This window comes from Alternaria ethzedia (genome assembly GCF_023757985.1).
Source record: "Alternaria ethzedia strain BMP 0044 chromosome Unknown scaffold_14, whole genome shotgun sequence".
In the NCBI taxonomy this organism is placed as follows: Eukaryota; Fungi; Ascomycota; class Dothideomycetes; order Pleosporales; family Pleosporaceae; genus Alternaria; species Alternaria ethzedia.
Window position 1 is genome coordinate 27876 of NW_026056207.1, and position 16046 is coordinate 43921.

At 55.9% G+C, this 16046-nt stretch overlaps 6 protein-coding genes across 6 annotated transcripts; 2 read left to right on the forward strand and 4 right to left on the reverse strand.

Annotated features, from left to right (window-relative positions):
* Positions 1-488: 488 nt before the first annotated feature.
* J4E87_006157 (uncharacterized protein) lies at positions 489-1337 on the reverse strand (the record flags this gene model as incomplete). Its single annotated transcript, XM_049377762.1, has 1 exon — positions 489-1337. One exon carries the CDS (start codon positions 1335-1337, stop codon positions 489-491), a length of 849 nt encoding a protein of 282 aa, XP_049232329.1.
* Positions 1338-1604: 267 nt separating this feature from the next.
* J4E87_006158 (uncharacterized protein) lies at positions 1605-5135 on the reverse strand (the record flags this gene model as incomplete). Its single annotated transcript, XM_049377763.1, has 2 exons — positions 1605-4956; positions 5011-5135. The coding sequence occupies 2 exons, from the start codon at positions 5133-5135 to the stop codon at positions 1605-1607; spliced, it is 3477 nt and encodes a 1158-aa protein (XP_049232330.1).
* An 846-nt stretch (positions 5136-5981) lies between these two features.
* Positions 5982-8288, forward strand: J4E87_006159 (uncharacterized protein; the record flags this gene model as incomplete). The annotated part of the gene is made up of 1 exon (XM_049377764.1): positions 5982-8288. The coding sequence occupies one exon, from the start codon at positions 5982-5984 to the stop codon at positions 8286-8288; it is 2307 nt and encodes a 768-aa protein (XP_049232331.1).
* A 1381-nt stretch (positions 8289-9669) lies between these two features.
* On the reverse strand, positions 9670-10785 carry J4E87_006160 (uncharacterized protein; the record flags this gene model as incomplete). The annotated part of the gene is made up of 1 exon (XM_049377765.1): positions 9670-10785. One exon carries the CDS (start codon positions 10783-10785, stop codon positions 9670-9672), a length of 1116 nt encoding a protein of 371 aa, XP_049232332.1.
* A 746-nt stretch (positions 10786-11531) lies between these two features.
* On the reverse strand, positions 11532-13115 carry J4E87_006161 (uncharacterized protein; the record flags this gene model as incomplete). The annotated part of the gene is made up of 1 exon (XM_049377766.1): positions 11532-13115. One exon carries the CDS (start codon positions 13113-13115, stop codon positions 11532-11534), a length of 1584 nt encoding a protein of 527 aa, XP_049232333.1.
* Positions 13116-14170: 1055 nt separating this feature from the next.
* On the forward strand, positions 14171-15799 carry J4E87_006162 (uncharacterized protein; the record flags this gene model as incomplete). Its single annotated transcript, XM_049377767.1, has 2 exons — positions 14171-14201; positions 14250-15799. The coding sequence occupies 2 exons, from the start codon at positions 14171-14173 to the stop codon at positions 15797-15799; spliced, it is 1581 nt and encodes a 526-aa protein (XP_049232334.1).
* Between the last annotated feature and the right edge of the window lie 247 nt (positions 15800-16046).

A 16046-nucleotide genomic window follows, 5' to 3' on the forward strand; every position in this document is an offset into this window, starting at 1 on the left:
TAAAATGCTAACACCCCCACAGGCGCGAATAGACCACCAAAGAAAGCTGGAAGATGCGCGAGAAAAACACAAGGAATGGTGGAATCTGGACGAGAGTGGACGGACGGTGGGGAGGAAGGCGGAGAAGGGGGATGAGGTAGGGGAGGCGGGGTTGAGGAGGAAGGAGGAGAATAGGGTGGATGATAGGGGGGTTACTAGGGGTGGGGTTTATGGGTCGAGATGATGAGGAGGGGTGTTGGAGACGGATCATGGAGCGGATGGATGTATATTGTATTATAACGTGTAAATACTCTCTTCCGCAATTTCAAACTCAGCGCAGCCCATTTTGCGCGCAAAGTAAAAGCTCAAGTTTTTTGTCCAACTCTGGTATACCTCGCAGTCCAGTCCAATCCATGACGCCGTACCAAATGCTCAAGTCCCACCCAAACGCCGTACCAGTCACCCTTTGTGCTGCTGCTGCTGCTGCCCGCTCAATTCAAGCTTCCAGCTCAACCACTATTCTCCTGGTTAATCCCCATAGCCTCCTCAAACTCATCGTCATCAACCTCCTCATCCTCCTCCATACCCCCCATATCCGTATCCTTCGCCTCCGTCTCCGCCGCCGCCGCCGCCGTCCCATTCACCGTGCCCACAGGCCCCCCAGCAAACCCAGCACCCTCGCCATCAACCTCCATATCCTCATCCTGCCCCTCATCCTCAACACTCTCCTCCCACGCCCCCTTAACCCCCCACCCCACACCCGTGAAACAATACCTCTCCGGCGGCAACCTAATCCCAAACTCGCGCTCAACCCTCGGCAACGCAATACGATTCCTCTCCTGCGCCACCTCACTCATAAACTCCTTGCCCAAACTCGTGTTAAACGCGCCCGCAGCCCTTGCTCCCACAGCTGTCCTAAGCGCATTCAGACTCACGGCGTCTTCACCGGTTCCATCGGCGTTGGCGCCGCGTTTCTTGCTGCCGGAGGTGGTAGGTAGAGGCGGTTCGTAGGATATGGCGTCGGAGAGGATGGACGAGGTGTAGCGGTAGGCGAAGTCGAGGAGTTGGAGGGGGACGCGCTCGGTGTAGGCGTGCACGCCCATGTTGGCGAGGATGAGGTGGATGAGGCGGGCGTCGCGGGGGCGTTTGGAGGTGCCCGGGTCGGAGAGAGATGTTGGTGGGAAGGCGGGGTTCATGGGGGCGGCTGTAGAGACACCGTTGGATTGGGGTTGTGGTTGGGTTGAGGGTTGCGACTGCTGCGGTTGCGACTGGGTTGGTGGGCTGAGTGTGGGTGCGTTGGCCGTCGCGGGTGGCGTTGAAATGCCATTTTGCATTGTCTCTGCGGCGGGTGACGCCATGGTGGGTGGTGTGGGTGCGCGTGATGTTGGTAGGTGAGTGAAGGTCGCGCGTTGAAGTTGCGACAGCGATGGACGCGAAGGCTTGGCGCCCGCATGCGGCTCAAGTGGAATCTGGGGAAATCTCACTAGCGAACTACAAGTGAAGGAGACTCAGGTCAGACGAACGCATTGCGCAAATCAGGAGCAATGCAACAGGTTCAGGAAAGAACAACACGTTTTGCTTATTACTACAACATGCTCAATGCCATCCAAGACTACACCCTCCCCTCACAAAACCCCCAACCCCATCACATCCTCCTCATCCCCCGTCGCCTCACTAGCAACACTCTCATGCAGACTGGGCGTCTTGTCCTTCTCCTTCCTCCCAATCTTCTTAGTAATACTGCCCCAAACACCACCAGCCGTCCCACTCTTCGGCGTGCCAATCTGAGGACTATTGCCCACACTCTCTGTACTCTTGCCTAGACCGAAAAAGCCACTTGTTGAACCCTCTTCCTCATGTTCGTCGGGTGTACTGGGTACGTCGGATTTGCTAGACTTTGAGAAGAGCGCGTTCTTTTTGCCAAACGTGAGGAACTGGTTGGTGCTACCCTTGCGAGTGAGTTTCTGCATGAAGGACTCTTTGCCGATGGAACCCGCGGCGTCGGAGGCGGTGTGTGATATACTTCGTTCGAGAGATTCGCGGGGGGAAGCTTCGGAGGCGTCAGCCGTAGAGATAATAGAAGGCGTGTCTCGCGACATGCGGGAATCATGAGGAGAAGTTGTGTCTCTGGCGTCGCCGGCTTCCGAAGGCGTGGCGTGCTTGTCTTTGCGCGCTGCCTTTTCCGCCTTGTCGGCCTTGACCTTCTTTTCCTTTTCTTCCTTCTTCTCCGCCTTTTCGGCGCGGCGGGCTTCTTTCTCGGCGGCGCGCTTGGCTTTTTCTTCTTCGTTCTTCTTGCCGAGTTGGAACATGGTGAAGCTTGCTGCTGCGGGGTTGAGCTGCTTTGGTGGGGTGGGTGGGATGGGTGGGAGTGATGAGGTCGACGGCTGTGCTGGCATGTGGGAAGCAGATGACTGCGGGCGAGTGCCAATTGGCGCTTGGGTGGGTGAGCGTGTGTTTGAAGGAAAGTCCAGAACATCATCGTGGATGTCGTCGTTGATTAGGTTTGCGCTCGACGTGTGTTGCATCGAGGGTCGACGGGACCCTAGCCGTGACCATGAAGTGGTGTTGGTGTTGTTGACGCTCCAGTCGACTCCAAGAGGACTAGCCCGAGCACCGAAGGCATCCACATTCCAGCCGAAGCGTGTCTGGCTCTCGGTCGATGGACGTGGCAAAGCCGTGCCTTCTCCTGAATTCGTAGAGCCCTGACGCGGAGACTCCGGCCTCTGCATGCCTAGGATATTTCGTAGCCAGGGGTCTTCCCCACCCTTTGCGCTGCTGAACATGTTGAACGGTCGTTTACGTGTAGCCACATGCTTTGGACTACTAAGCGACTCAATCGGCTGAGTCTTGGTGCGTATGAATGTGTCGTACCATGCGCCTTCGGAATGGCTGCCCCGGCGGCGAGTGTTACCCAGACCGTCAATGCCATGGTCCTGGCGAGGTAGTGACTGACTTTGTGACGGTTTCAAGGAGCCCAGCGCTGGACCCTCATCGGAGAAGGTCTTACCCCGTGCTCGGTTCAGTCCAAAGAGCCCACCAAAACGACTGGCTTGGGGATTGATCTGGAAGGAGCTGGATGTTGAGTGAATGGAGCGCCTGTCGTTGTCCATGTTGTTGTCATGGCTGGGATAAAAGTTGAGTTCACCAGCACTGTCCCGAGGACTTGCTAGAGCACTGGGCGAGCCGCTCTGTGGAGAAGCTGGTGAGCTCGAGTTTTGCGTGTGGTTCATGGTTCCAGGGGCTCCAAGACCAGGTAGGACGTTCCTCATGTTGGGTGAAGGATCCAGCGACGGTGCTTGGGGTGGACCTGGGTCGTCATCCTCATCCTCCGTCAAGCCTAGGTCATCCCCAAACAGTCCCGCTGGAAGCAATGCACCGGCTGTCGGACTCATTGGTGCACCGCCGGTCAAGCTCTCGAAGTCGGCCTGCGAAAAGGATGTGCTGTAATTCCGAGGAGGAGGCAATGCCATGCCGTTGACGGGGTTGAAATAAGGCGTGGCCGTGGCGAACGAGGGTGATGAAGTCGTTGGGATGCTGTTGAACGGGGCTGATGAAGTATGGACAAAGCCACCAGTAGCCTGAGCCAGAAGTCCCTCGCGCATGCTTAGCGGTCGCGCACGCTGGCTATTTCTTCTGACGGGCCCCATTTCAGGGACTGGCGGTCCTGAGAAGAGTTGTGGCTGGCTCAGGCGACGCTGCTGCATGTAGGTCAATCTGCCCGTGGCATCCTGATGGGCTCTCTCGGCCTCAGCGTATAGCGCCCAAGCCTGAGCATACTGCTGCTGCAAAAGACCCAGCGTCATCTTCCAGCGGTTGTCCTCTTCCTTCTCTGCATTGTCGGGGCCGTCTGTCGCTTCAGTGCCTTCTTGACCTTCCTCGAGCTTCTGCCTCTCCTCTTCCAGAGCCTTGATATGGATGCCCTTCTCGCGGATGGCGTCTTCCAGAACCTTGTTCGCCTGCGTCTCATCGGCATACTTGTCTTTGAGGTCCTGAACGCGCTTCTCAGAGGCTGCCTGGTACTCGGTCTGCTCCTTCTTGATCTTCTCAGCAGTGTCGCGGAGTTCGCCAGCCTCCCTGGTCCACTTGGCAACATCGTCCTTCAGCTTCTTGCGCTCGGCCTCCTTCTGACGCAGCACCCGTTCCTGCTGAGCGCGCCTGGTCTGGGCCGCGGCGTTCTGACGCTCAAGACTAGCCACCTCTTTCCGCAGGTCGCGACTGGCATCTTCCTTTTCTTTCAATGCCGCCTTCTTCTCGTCGCGCTTGTCCACCAAGATGGCCTTCTGCGTGACAAACTCCTGGTCCTCGTCCTGGATCTGGCGCTCCATGTCGTCCAGCTCACGTCTGAGGCCGTCCAACTTCTCGGTCAACTGCCGGATCGAGTCTGGGCCTTCTGCCTCTTGCGCTGCCCTGCCTTGGTCCTGCATCTGCGAAGCGGGCGAGATCTTCCGTCCGATGTCTGGGCGGCGCATGCGGGAGGTGCTGTTGCTGTGTTCGCGGGTCATGGGCGGGGCAGCGACGGAGGTGACGACATCGGCGAGGGTCTTGTTGGGGCGGATGACGGGCGTGGGGGTGTAGTCATTGTCGTCGCTGGCGAGAGGCGCGTCTTTGGGCGGGGAAGGACCGTAAAAGTCATCCGAGTCGGCGGGGAGGGTGCGCAGGCGGATGGGCACGCTGGGGGCTTGGAAGCTGGACGAGTTGAGGGTGACGATGCGGATGGTGTAGTGGCGGTCGGGCTGCAGGTTCTCGATGGTGATGGAGGACTCCTGCGGGGAGATGTCGCCAATGTCGATGCCGTTGATGCGGATCACGTATTTGAGGACCGAGGCGCGCTGGTCGGGCGGCTTCCAGTGCAGCAGCACGCCGTCTGCCTTGATGCCCGCGAGCGAGACGAGGGGCGCGACGGGGACTTCGAGGCCGAGCACCTGCACCAGCTTCTCGACGGGCTGCGTGAGGACCTGGTAGGCGCGGAAGGCGACCCTGCATGCGCGGTGAGTAAGTGCGCGTGTATTTCTTCTTGTATACAATTCCTACCAGAAGAGCGCCGAGACGATGCACGCCGTGCGCAACCAGCCCGACGACGAGAACAGCAGGGCCTCCATGTCGTAGCGGGCGACATCGGGCGGCCAGTACAGCGACTGTGAGGGTTCCGAGAACATGGCGACAGCTGTCAGGCGTCTCCCACCTGTTACCCGTTTGTCGTGGTGGGTGAAGTTTGCGCGGTGCCTGGCGGCGTCATGTGCAGCCACAACCGCCGCAAATGGCCGAAGCTACAGGCCATTTCGACGTCTTGGCTGCTCCACACCTGCACCTCCTCCGCATTCATCTTTCAAAGTTACTAGTAGCAGCTAGCGGGGCAGGGTGGCTGTCGAAAAGTCGAGTTAGGCGTGTGTTGCGAATATCATCGCGATACCTTCCATTGGGTATTGACATCCGGTAGCAAAGTCATGAAATAGCCCACATGCTACCTAGGCATCTATCGCACGCGGTGGTTGAGCCAGTGGCTGGCCCAACATATAATCAGCACGAACGCTTCTCCAATGCGCGTGCTCCGTTGCAGCATGTGAAGATAGCATCTCGATTCTGCACCTTAGCCCATGCAGTATGCACGAAATCCCTCGCAACATATACCATTCTGGAAGTACCATTCTGGAAATTCTTGCCGCACTCCGGCTCAGCGCATCACTTGATCTCGGCCTGACGTCCTCGGGCCCGTGATGCGCCCGCGAGCTCGGTGACCGCATAGCTCACCACTGCCTAGGCACGTCAGCGCAAAAGTACTTCCACTCCTGACATCCCTTCTTTGACCCTCAACGCTCGGCCGGTCGCTCCTCCCTCGGTGAAAGCAGCCCTCTGACATGTGAAGAAAGAATGCAAACACGCTCTGACACATTTCCATCCGCCCGCCCTCTGTAAAACACTTCTGACGTACATCCCCGACGCTCGCTACGAACCATACAAACGAGATCATCTGCGCAAGAGGCGCTGAGCCCAAGACAGCAACCATGAACTACGTGCGATCCATCACGGGCAGCGTGTCCAAGGGCTGGAACTCGATCAACCCCGCCACCCTCAGCGGCGCCATTGACACCATCGTCGTAGAGCACGAGGACGGCAGCCTGGCATGCTCGCCCTTCCACGTCCGCTTCGGCAAGTACCAGATACTGCGCCCCTCGGACAAGAAGGTCGAGTTCCGCGTCAATGGCGAGCTGCAGGACTACTCGATGAAGCTGGGCGAGGGCGGCGAGGCCTTCTTCGTCTTCGAGACGACGCGCTCCATCCCCGCCGAGATGCAGACGTCGCCCATCGCATCGCCCGCCGCCAGTCCCGAGCAGAAGCCCGTAGAGCTGCCCTCGGAGCGCGCCTTCGACGAGCCCGAGCCTTTCGACCTCGACGGCAGCGCTACAAGGAGGAGAGGGCGCATGTCCATGTCGGTGCCTGCCTCGGACTATGCCGGGGCCGACTTTGGACGGCCCAAGTCGGGGGACTGGTCGGGCTTCCACATGCAGAGGGCAAGCACGGATGAGACGGTGCCTTCTGTAAAGGACGGCTTTGCCAAGACATTCGACGGCGAGGAATCACAGGACAAGGGCCCCGAGAGAGGGCCGCTGCAGATCAGCAAGGAGGATGCGACTGCCTGGAACAGGTCGACGCGCTCAGCGAGTCCGCCGCCTGTGTCCTCCGCCGAAGCCCTTGCCCGCGCGATCAAGCTGTCCAAGAAGCTCTTTACCTCGAACATCCCGAACAAAGTCACCGAGACTGGCGACCTCGAACTAGACATGACTGGGTACAAGAGCAGCGAGGAGGATGCTTTGCGCGCTGAGGTCATAGCCAGGCGCATTCTGTCGGACGAGCTCGCAGGAGACTACGACATTGGCGCGCTCATAGGCGCTGACGAGAACGGCAACCTCTGGATCTACAGCAGTGAGGAGGCCAAGGCAGCGGCCATGGCAAAGACGACGATGAACGTCTTGAACGAGTCAGCTCTCCAATCGACTGATGCACTGTCAGACCCCGGCTACCAGAGCGACAGTGGACGTAGCGACGACACTGCTCAATTCCCTCTACGCAGAGACTCAGACAGTGCGCTGGGTTCCTCCGCACCACACTCGCCCGAAGCCAGGAAATCCGAGCACAAAACATACGCAAAGACACTACGCCTCACGAGCGAGCAACTCCGAGCGCTCAACCTAAAACCCGGTGCCAACACCATGAGCTTCACCGTGAACCGCTCAAAATGCGAAGCCTACATGTTCTACTGGAAGCACGACGTACCCATCGTCATCTCCGACATCGACGGCACAATCACCAAGTCCGACGCCCTCGGCCACGTGCTCAACATGATCGGCCGAGACTGGACACACCAAGGAGTAGCCAAACTCTACACCGACATTGTCAACAACGGCTACAACATCTTCTATCTAACCAGCCGCTCCGTCGGCCAAGCAGACACCACCCGCGCGTACCTCAACGGCGTCGTCCAAGACAACTACCGCCTCCCCAAAGGCCCAGTAATCATGAGCCCGGACCGCACCATCGCGGCCCTCCGCCGCGAAATCTACCTCCGCAAGCCCGAAGTCTTCAAAATGGCTTGTCTACGCGACATCATGCAGCTCTTCGATAAGCCCGCGCACCAAACTCCTTTCTACGCCGGTTTCGGTAACCGCTTCACAGACGCGCTTTCCTACCGCAGTGTCAACATCCCCTCCACCCGCATCTTCACCATCAACTCCAACGCCGAAGTCAGTCTTGACGTCCTGTCGCTCAACAGCTATAAAACGGGTTACGCAAGCATGCGCGAGATTGTAGATCACTTTTTTCCGCCGGTGGGGCTGCTTGTTCCGGCGGGTGGGGAGGCGTATACCGATTTCAATTATTGGCGCGATCAACCGCTTGATATTCAGGATTTTACGGATAGCGAGGATGAAGATGAGGATGATGATGATGATCAGACCGAAGCGGCTAGTATAAGGAGTGAAGACGAGGGATCGGAGATTGGCGAGGATCTTGAGGCGAGCTACATGTCGAGGGAGAGCTTGGATGTCGATGAAACGGGCTTGGAAGATTCGATTGTCGAAAGTGTGGAGGGGGGTGATTATTTGGAGGGCGAGGGTTATGTTGAGAGGAGGTATGGGGATGATGATGAAGAGGAGGGGTATGACGACGACGAAGGTGATAGAACGATGGTTCAAGACGTTGTTCCTTCGATCGAGGATGTGGTCGATACGGGCGTCGACACGAATGTAGAGCGTATGAGGGCGCTGGATGTGAAGGAGAGGAGTCCGACGCCGAGGGCTTCGGCGAGGAGGTAGTCAGACGTGTTGGTGTTGTGTTGCTGGGTTGAGTGTTTCTTGTTTCGCATAGCATGGCATGGGGTGGCGTTGGGTGTTTGTAGTGCGTAAGGGCAAGGCACGCTGGTGTTTGTAGAATCTTCTTGTTTACGTATTGTAATTCGTTAGATCGTTTTGAAGAGGGGGCTTCAACATGCCTTTTCTACAGTTTCTCAAAGATACATGTTCCACGTCTCGTCTTCAAGTGAACGTTATCTTCCAGTACCCACACTCAAATATGATTGATATCGGTTACATGGTGCTGTTCGTGTTGTTTGCTCCTTCTCAATCGGGTCAGCTGTCGTCACTTCCTTCTTGACGCCACCACGTGTTTGCGCAAATATAATACTCTTACTCACCACATAAGTCGAATACGCGATGTTCAGGCTGCCACCCCTGCACTCACCTTGCAAACGGTGTCCGGTCCAGATCGCCGCCACCGCGCCCAGACTTTTTCCAACGTACTCGGCTCCTTCCGACGTCTTGTATAACTCCACGCCCAACAACCCCTCTACACCACTACTTAGTTTCCTCAAATCTAAGAGTTAGCGACTTACACAACACTACCTCTATTTAACCCCCACAAACCAACCCCAACCCCCCACTCAACATGAAGTCCCCAACCCTCATCCTTGCTCTCGCGGTTCTCGTCACCACTGTCCTCGGCAGCGTCATCCCTCGCGACGACGCCCCCGTCGGTATCGCCTCTGTTGTCAACGCCGCTCTCTCATCCGACAACGCAAGTCCACCCACAGCCTCCTTCCCACACCCCCTCTCCCTGCTCTACCCCCGGGCCGGGGCTGACGAAGGAGAGCAGGACGTTCATACTATGGCTACTACGTTCTGCAAGCGCTGCAGTGAGGCTTATGTTGATTGCGCTAATGTGAGTATTTTCTGTTCATATGGTGGATGGTGGATGGTGGAAGGTGGAAGATGGGGTGAGGGGTTGTTTGTGCTAATGATCAATAACAGAGCTGCAAACATACATCTCAGTGTGAGATGATCTGCCAGGGCGTCCATGTCGATGGGAAGCTTTGCAAGAAGGAGTGTGGTTGGGGTCAGTAGATGGAGTCGTGCATGGGGAGGGGATGATGTGTCGGATTAGTGAGTTCATGGCGTAGGTCTTCGGATCTACGATCTATGGATGGAAAGGGAGATGGAAGAACGGTGATGGCTGCTCACGTCACTGGTGAAGCTCGGGGGTAGTCCTGGTATCTCATGGGTAGCGTCGACTCAAAAACAGGAATTCTGATGACTTCAAGCTCGATACATGCCCTCCATGAACGTGATTCATTTTGACTTTTTTCAAAGCCCCCCCTGCGCCCAACCATTCCAGACCCCTTCCAATCCTCCCCAACACACTTCAATTCGGCGTAAGCTTCAACAACCTCCCCCCAGCCCCATCCTCAATCACCCAAATCGCGCCCTCCTTGTCCTCCCGAATACCTCTCATGCGTTTACCCATGCTGATGCGCTGTGCCTCCGCCGCCGTATCGCCAGTGATACTAACCCTCACAAGCCCCTGCGCACTCAACCCCGTAATAATCGCATTGCCCTTCCACCCCTTAAAAAGATCTCCCTTGTAAATTATCAGACCAGCAGGCGAGATAACAGGAACCCAATTCGCCTTCGGCGCCGCAAACTCCGGCCTCGTACTATGTTTCGGTATCAACGTGCCATTGTAATGCCGTCCCTCACATACAACCGGCCACCCATAGTTCTTGCCCGGTTGAATGAGATTGAGTTCGTCGCCGCCAAACGGACCCATCTCAACCTCCCAAAGCCGACCCTGGAGATCGAAATCGATACCTAGCGGGTTTCGGTGGCCGAGCGTGTAGATCTGGGATTGAATACTACCCTGGGAAGCGAATGGGTTTCCGGCGTAGGTAGTCCCGTTGTCATAGAGACGGATTATCTTTCCTAGGTTGGAGGTCATGGATTGGGCGGGGTGCATTTGGTTTATTTCGCCGGAGGATATGTATAGCGCGCCGTCTTCAGGACCGAATTTCAGGCGGCAGGCAAACTGAAGGCCGCCTGTGGCGCGCTGGGAGTGCCGCCAGATGACTTCGAGACCAGAGAGTGCGCCGCTGCTACCACTCAGACTCAGCTTGGTGCGCGCGACCGCGCAGCCTGCGCCGCCGGAACCGTTTTCCGCGTAGCTGATATACACGATGCTGTTATTCGCATACTGTGGATGTAAGGCAACATCGTGCAGTCCACCTTGACCGGCATACGCGACGGCGGGGACGCCGGTGATGCTCGCTTTGGACTTTGTGGCCGGGTCGACGAGGAGGAGGTTGCCTTTTCGTTCTGTGACGAGGATGCGGGTGTCGGGGAGGAAGGCGAAGGCCCAGGGTTCGGAGAAGTCGGTTATGGGTGTTGTTTTGAAGGGTTGTTGGCGGGTGGATAGGTGGGGGGATAGGGCGATGGCGGTTGTTGCTAGGGCTAGGGCGGAGGTGAGGGGGAAGTGGAGATGCATTATGAAGGCGGTTTGTTGAGTTTGCTAGATATCGGGTTATAGTATAGTAGAGCTTTGTAGGCTCACTGTGTAAAGAGCCTCTTAGGTTATCTGGTCTCCAGAACAGGTAGGTGTATGAGCGACGGAATGCCTGGAGCAGCCTCATATATCATTCTAGCTCCTCCCGGCCTGTGACGTCTTGATGTGTACATGATTTCAGTTAGAGTAGTCGCACTTTACGATCCTGGTAGTGGTGGTATGTGTTGGTGGGGCAAGACTTAGAGTGTGATACAATCTTGGAAGTCGTAAAGGATTCGATGCCGGACAATTACCTGCCTAAGGTAGGCGATTGGCGCGCGGTAACTATCTAGGTAGCTATTCCCGCTATAGCACTGCTCGGTAAGTAAGAGCACATAAGTGCCGCTATATTAGAGAAAATACGTGCAAGCATAATAGAGTAGCCAAGGCCTTCACGTGGGTGCTTGAGATGCCGACAGAGGATTCCAAGGCTAGGCGTAACGATAGAGCGCGGCACATGTTGTAACTGCCCGTTTTGGCGCGACCTATATTTGCAAGGTTAGATTATTAATTTTCCGTCAATCGATATTGAACCTGCGTCACGACGCAGCTCTGGATTCTCCAGAAGAACACTAATCCCACGTTGCGTGGATGGATTCACAGACTGTTCAAGCGTTGCTTTGCAACGGTACTTCATCTTTCTCATTGATTTCGGTCTTGCCGTGAATGTAATTCTTCCCTCACTCATCTCACCTACTCTCCATCTCCATATCCTCCTCCTCAATCGTAGGCAAAACCTGATACATCCTCTTCCCCTTCCCCATCCTCTTCAAGCACCGATCCGCATGCAACAAATGCCCCCTCTTCTGCCTTACAAAGCCCGCAAAACACGCCGCACTCGACGCAATCGCGCCCACTGAGATATAAATCGGTATAAAGAAGTCCTGCGGCTTATACCAGATCATCGTCGTCGCAAAGGAAAGCAGTTCGAACAGGTTCTGCAACGACATTTCGATAGCGGAGAAAGAGCCACGGGAGGCAGGAGGCGCGTCTTCTTGAACAAGATATTGTACGCTGAGATCGAAGCCCCAGAGACCGAGGCGGGAGAGGCATACGCCGATTACGAGGGCGCCGCCGGCTAGCATGGGCGCTGTGGTTGTGGGGAAAATGTGGAATAGGCCGATTGCCAGGGCGATGGCGAGGAGTTGTTCGTTGATGAACCAGAGACCTGCTCGTACGGCGCCGATTTTGTTCATGAGCCACGGCGCTGCGATGGTGGCGGATAGTTCGAGGATAACGGATACGAGCCGCATGACGGAGACGTGCGTGCTGGTGAAGCCGAGGGTGAGGAGGTAGGTCGTCATTTGCGAGGCGAAGGAGAGGACGGTGAGGTAGAGGAGGGAGAGGGAGAAGGAGGCCAGGAAGGCGGGGTTGGCGATGTATTCGCGGTACGGCGCGAAGTGTGTGGTTATGGTTTTGGTGATGGTGGAGCGTCGCGTAGTGGTATTTGGTACGGTATCCTGGTTAGGCGATGAGGCTCGCTGTTGCAGTTCCGTAGCAATGTCCGTTTCAGACGCTTGTTTCGTCACGACGCCCTTTCCAACACTTAATTCCGGTACCGCGGCATAGACATTCGCGATGGCGAAGTATTCCACTAACACGCTTATCGCGTTTTGTGCGAAGACGGTCCAAATGGCAGTTTTCGTGGAGTATCCGTCTACGAGTCCGATGCCGACGGGCGCAATGAGCTTGCAGATGAGATCTATCCTGCGCATCGCGCTGTTCAGCTCTTGTCGGTCGACAGCAAGACTCTCGGATACGACGACGATCCAGTCGCGCTCCACGGATACGGTGTTGGCGACGAAAGCGAGTTTCTCGATGCATGCCAGCACCACGCTGATGAGGAATAATCCGTAGGTTACCATCCCAATATCCTTCTCTTCTCCACCCAAACCCAGCATCGCTACCAAAATCGCACAACTCCCCGCGACACTAACTCTTTGCCACACAATACTCTGGCGCACAACCCACAATCTATCTTTCTGGTCGACCAGCCCTCCGACCCATGATCCGAGGATGGCAGCAGCGAGTGACCGGAAAAGCGCATAGCACGATGCGAAGAACAGCGTTCCCGGGAAGATTTTCGCAAGGAAGATGACAGCGCCGAATTCAAAGGTGCGCGCATTCCACGTCGAAAGTACGTGTGAAGTGTACAGCTTGGTGAGGAGGTGGCGGGGTGATCGTCGCGTGGGCGATGGTGTTGATCGGGCGGGGTAGACTGGTGAGGCTGAAGGAGAGCTGGCCTCGCTCGCCTCGCTCGTCGAACTCGTCATATCGTGACAAGGTGTGTAAGTAGAAAGAAGCAAAAAGGCGAATCACCCCCCATGGCGAAGAAGAAGCTACATATCGTGTCGCAAGATTTAGCTGTTTAGCTGCCTAATACCGTGATGGTCATGAGACGGGTGCCCGATGCTGTGGGAAACGGACGTCTGGGCCTTCCGAGTCGCCTCATGGATTGCGTTTGCACGTGTGGACCCTGTCGATCTGGTGATGGGGTTAGGCGAAGTTGGGTTAGCGTCGCGAGGATTGATGGGTTTGATAGATAGCAGGGCCGAGTAGTGATGGTGAGGATGCTTGTATTATGTAGGCTGATGAGATGGGTTCGCTGGTTTGGTGGAAGTGGTGGTGGGCGTGATGGAAGATGGGTCTTTGCTGTCTCGCCGAGTGTGCCAGGACTTCATGGTCGGCAGGAATCTTGGATATCGCAGTCGTTCTGCACTTGTAGCAGATGTAATGTCTGTTCAGTTTCCATACTCTCGGATCCTCAACAAGCATCATCCCAAGCATACCCAGAGGAGATGCTTGCTTGGTCTCGTAGCATAGTACCTAGGTATCTAGGTAGCAATGGTACCTAGGTATAATTGCACGTAGTTGCAACTCTACATGATCAATGAGTAAAAACGCCTTGTTTCATGACATTAGAAGCATAAGGAGGTCACCATGTTTAGAAAATATTGGGGTAAGGTGTCTTGGTGTTTCCTGATGATAGTGTGAAGCATTTAACTCCCAGGCTTGTCGATGTTCCAAGGCTGCGAGCGTGTTCTTAGCGCGAACCCTGGATCTTGGAAAGACGCGTTCCCGAAGGCCGTTCCATCTTCCAGCACACTCCCTTCCAGGGAGCTCGCCATACACTGTCAATGGCACCCGATTTTGATGCAGATACATGGCTTCATACCTCGTCCTCACCTTCCATGAAGATGTTCGGCTATACGGCAAGGCGTCAGGCGCTTGGCCAGGACGTGCTCGTGCATCCACCTACATGACGCGTACCTAGGGAACACACACCAGGTTAACAACACGCCCACCAGCTTTCCTTGCTACAGGACGAATGAGACGCTCTATTCAACGTGCTAGAAGAGGTAAGCTATCTCACATGACCACATTTGCTGCATGACTGACAATGGCAGGATGGCTCGTCCTACCCCTCGGCAGACACCCCGCCCGCTTCCAACCTACGCCCTCCTTCCTGCAGTCCCCGAACAATAATCAATCAGCAAAACCACAAAACACCGGCCCGAACGATGGAGACAAGCAAGAGAGAAGCAAGTTCGCCCGAAGCGTGCTCGAAGGTAGCACGGTAGCTCTGATATCGCTCTTTGGTCTGGGCCTTGGCGGCTATGCCTACAGTTTGTTCTACAAGAGAACGGTTGCGAAGAAGATCGAGAATGCCTTCGCGACCGGATACAGCTCGCAAGAGCGCGTTGCGCTGGGTCGCATCTCATACGGCACCGAGCCAGACAAGATACAAGAGATTGTAGAAAGAGAATACTGGGTTCCGCGAGCGGAGCAGGAGGATATCGACAACGTCGTCAGCGGAAGGGCCAGAGGGAGATACTATTTGGTCATCGGCGAGCGAGGCACTGGCAAGCGAGCACTACTTCTGGAGGCTATGCGAAAGGTCAACGGCGATGGCATTGCTATGCTGGAAGCGCATAACGATCTAGAAGTCTTTCGAACGCGACTCGGCAAGGCCATCGACTACGAATTCCACGAAGACTACATCGGAGGACTGTTCAGCATTCGGGGCCCGAGGGATAGCTCGCCGCTACTGGACATTGAGAGAGCGCTCAACCAGATGGAGAAGGTAGCCTTGTCGCTGCGAAAGCGTCGCGGCAAGCCTCTTCTCATGATCATCAACAACATCCATCTGTTCAAAGACGACGAAGCGGGAAAGCATCTACTGGAGATCTTGCAGCAGCGCGCCGAGATTTGGGCTGGCAACGAGCTCGTCACGACCGTCTTTACCTCCGACGAATTCTGGACTCTGGAACGCCTGACACCACACGCGACCAACATGCACGTCATCAGCGTCAGAGACGTCCGGAAGAACGTGGTAACCACCGCACTCAAGCAATACCGCGCTCGCTACCACAATGAAGACGTACCCCAAAGCATCCTCGACGAAGTCTTCGCCAAAGTCGGCGGCCGACTAATCTTCTTAAACCAAGTCGCCAAATCCCACGACATGCTAGAAACATGCAAGCAGATCAACCGAAGAGAGAAAATGTGGTTCCTAAACAACTGCTGGATCCTCGGCGACTCCATGGACGACGACGTGGAAGAACAGCAAAAGTACTGCGCCGCCGCCATCGTCCTAGCACGCGCGCTGGTCCTCCGCGAGCAAGAAACATCTGATCCAGACCAATTCACACTTCCCCAGATTCCGCTACACGAGGCCCGTCAGATCATCACGCGCGCCGACTTTGTGCACCCGTTTGATCACATCAACGTTATTCATATCGATGCGCATGGTATGGTAAGAGCGGATTCTGTACCGATGCAGAATGCGTTTAGGGAGGTTGTACAACAACCTGGCTTCGAGGAGCATTTGAAGGCGACGCTGAATCGATTGGATGAGTTGGAGAGTTTGGCGAGGACGAGAGAGGTTGCGATGAGGGATCCGCCGGATCGGAGTGGGGGGATTGTGCCGGTGCAGACGTATTGCGCGAAACTTTGAGGGGGTGAAGGGGTGGGTTTGTAGGTAGCAGACCGCGTGGATGTCGCGCGTGTACTACCTGCTGCGGCTGTCGCGATCCCGTGCATGCTAGCACAAACATCGAAGTGGTATACAGTCAGCTTCGCATTCGTCTCCTCACAGCAAGTCGTTCTCCTCGCCTTCAGCTTCAGCTTCAGCAGATTCCATCGCGCTATGTCCTTATTAGACCTCCCAAAAGAATTGCTCAGCAGAGTGTGTCGTTTTACCG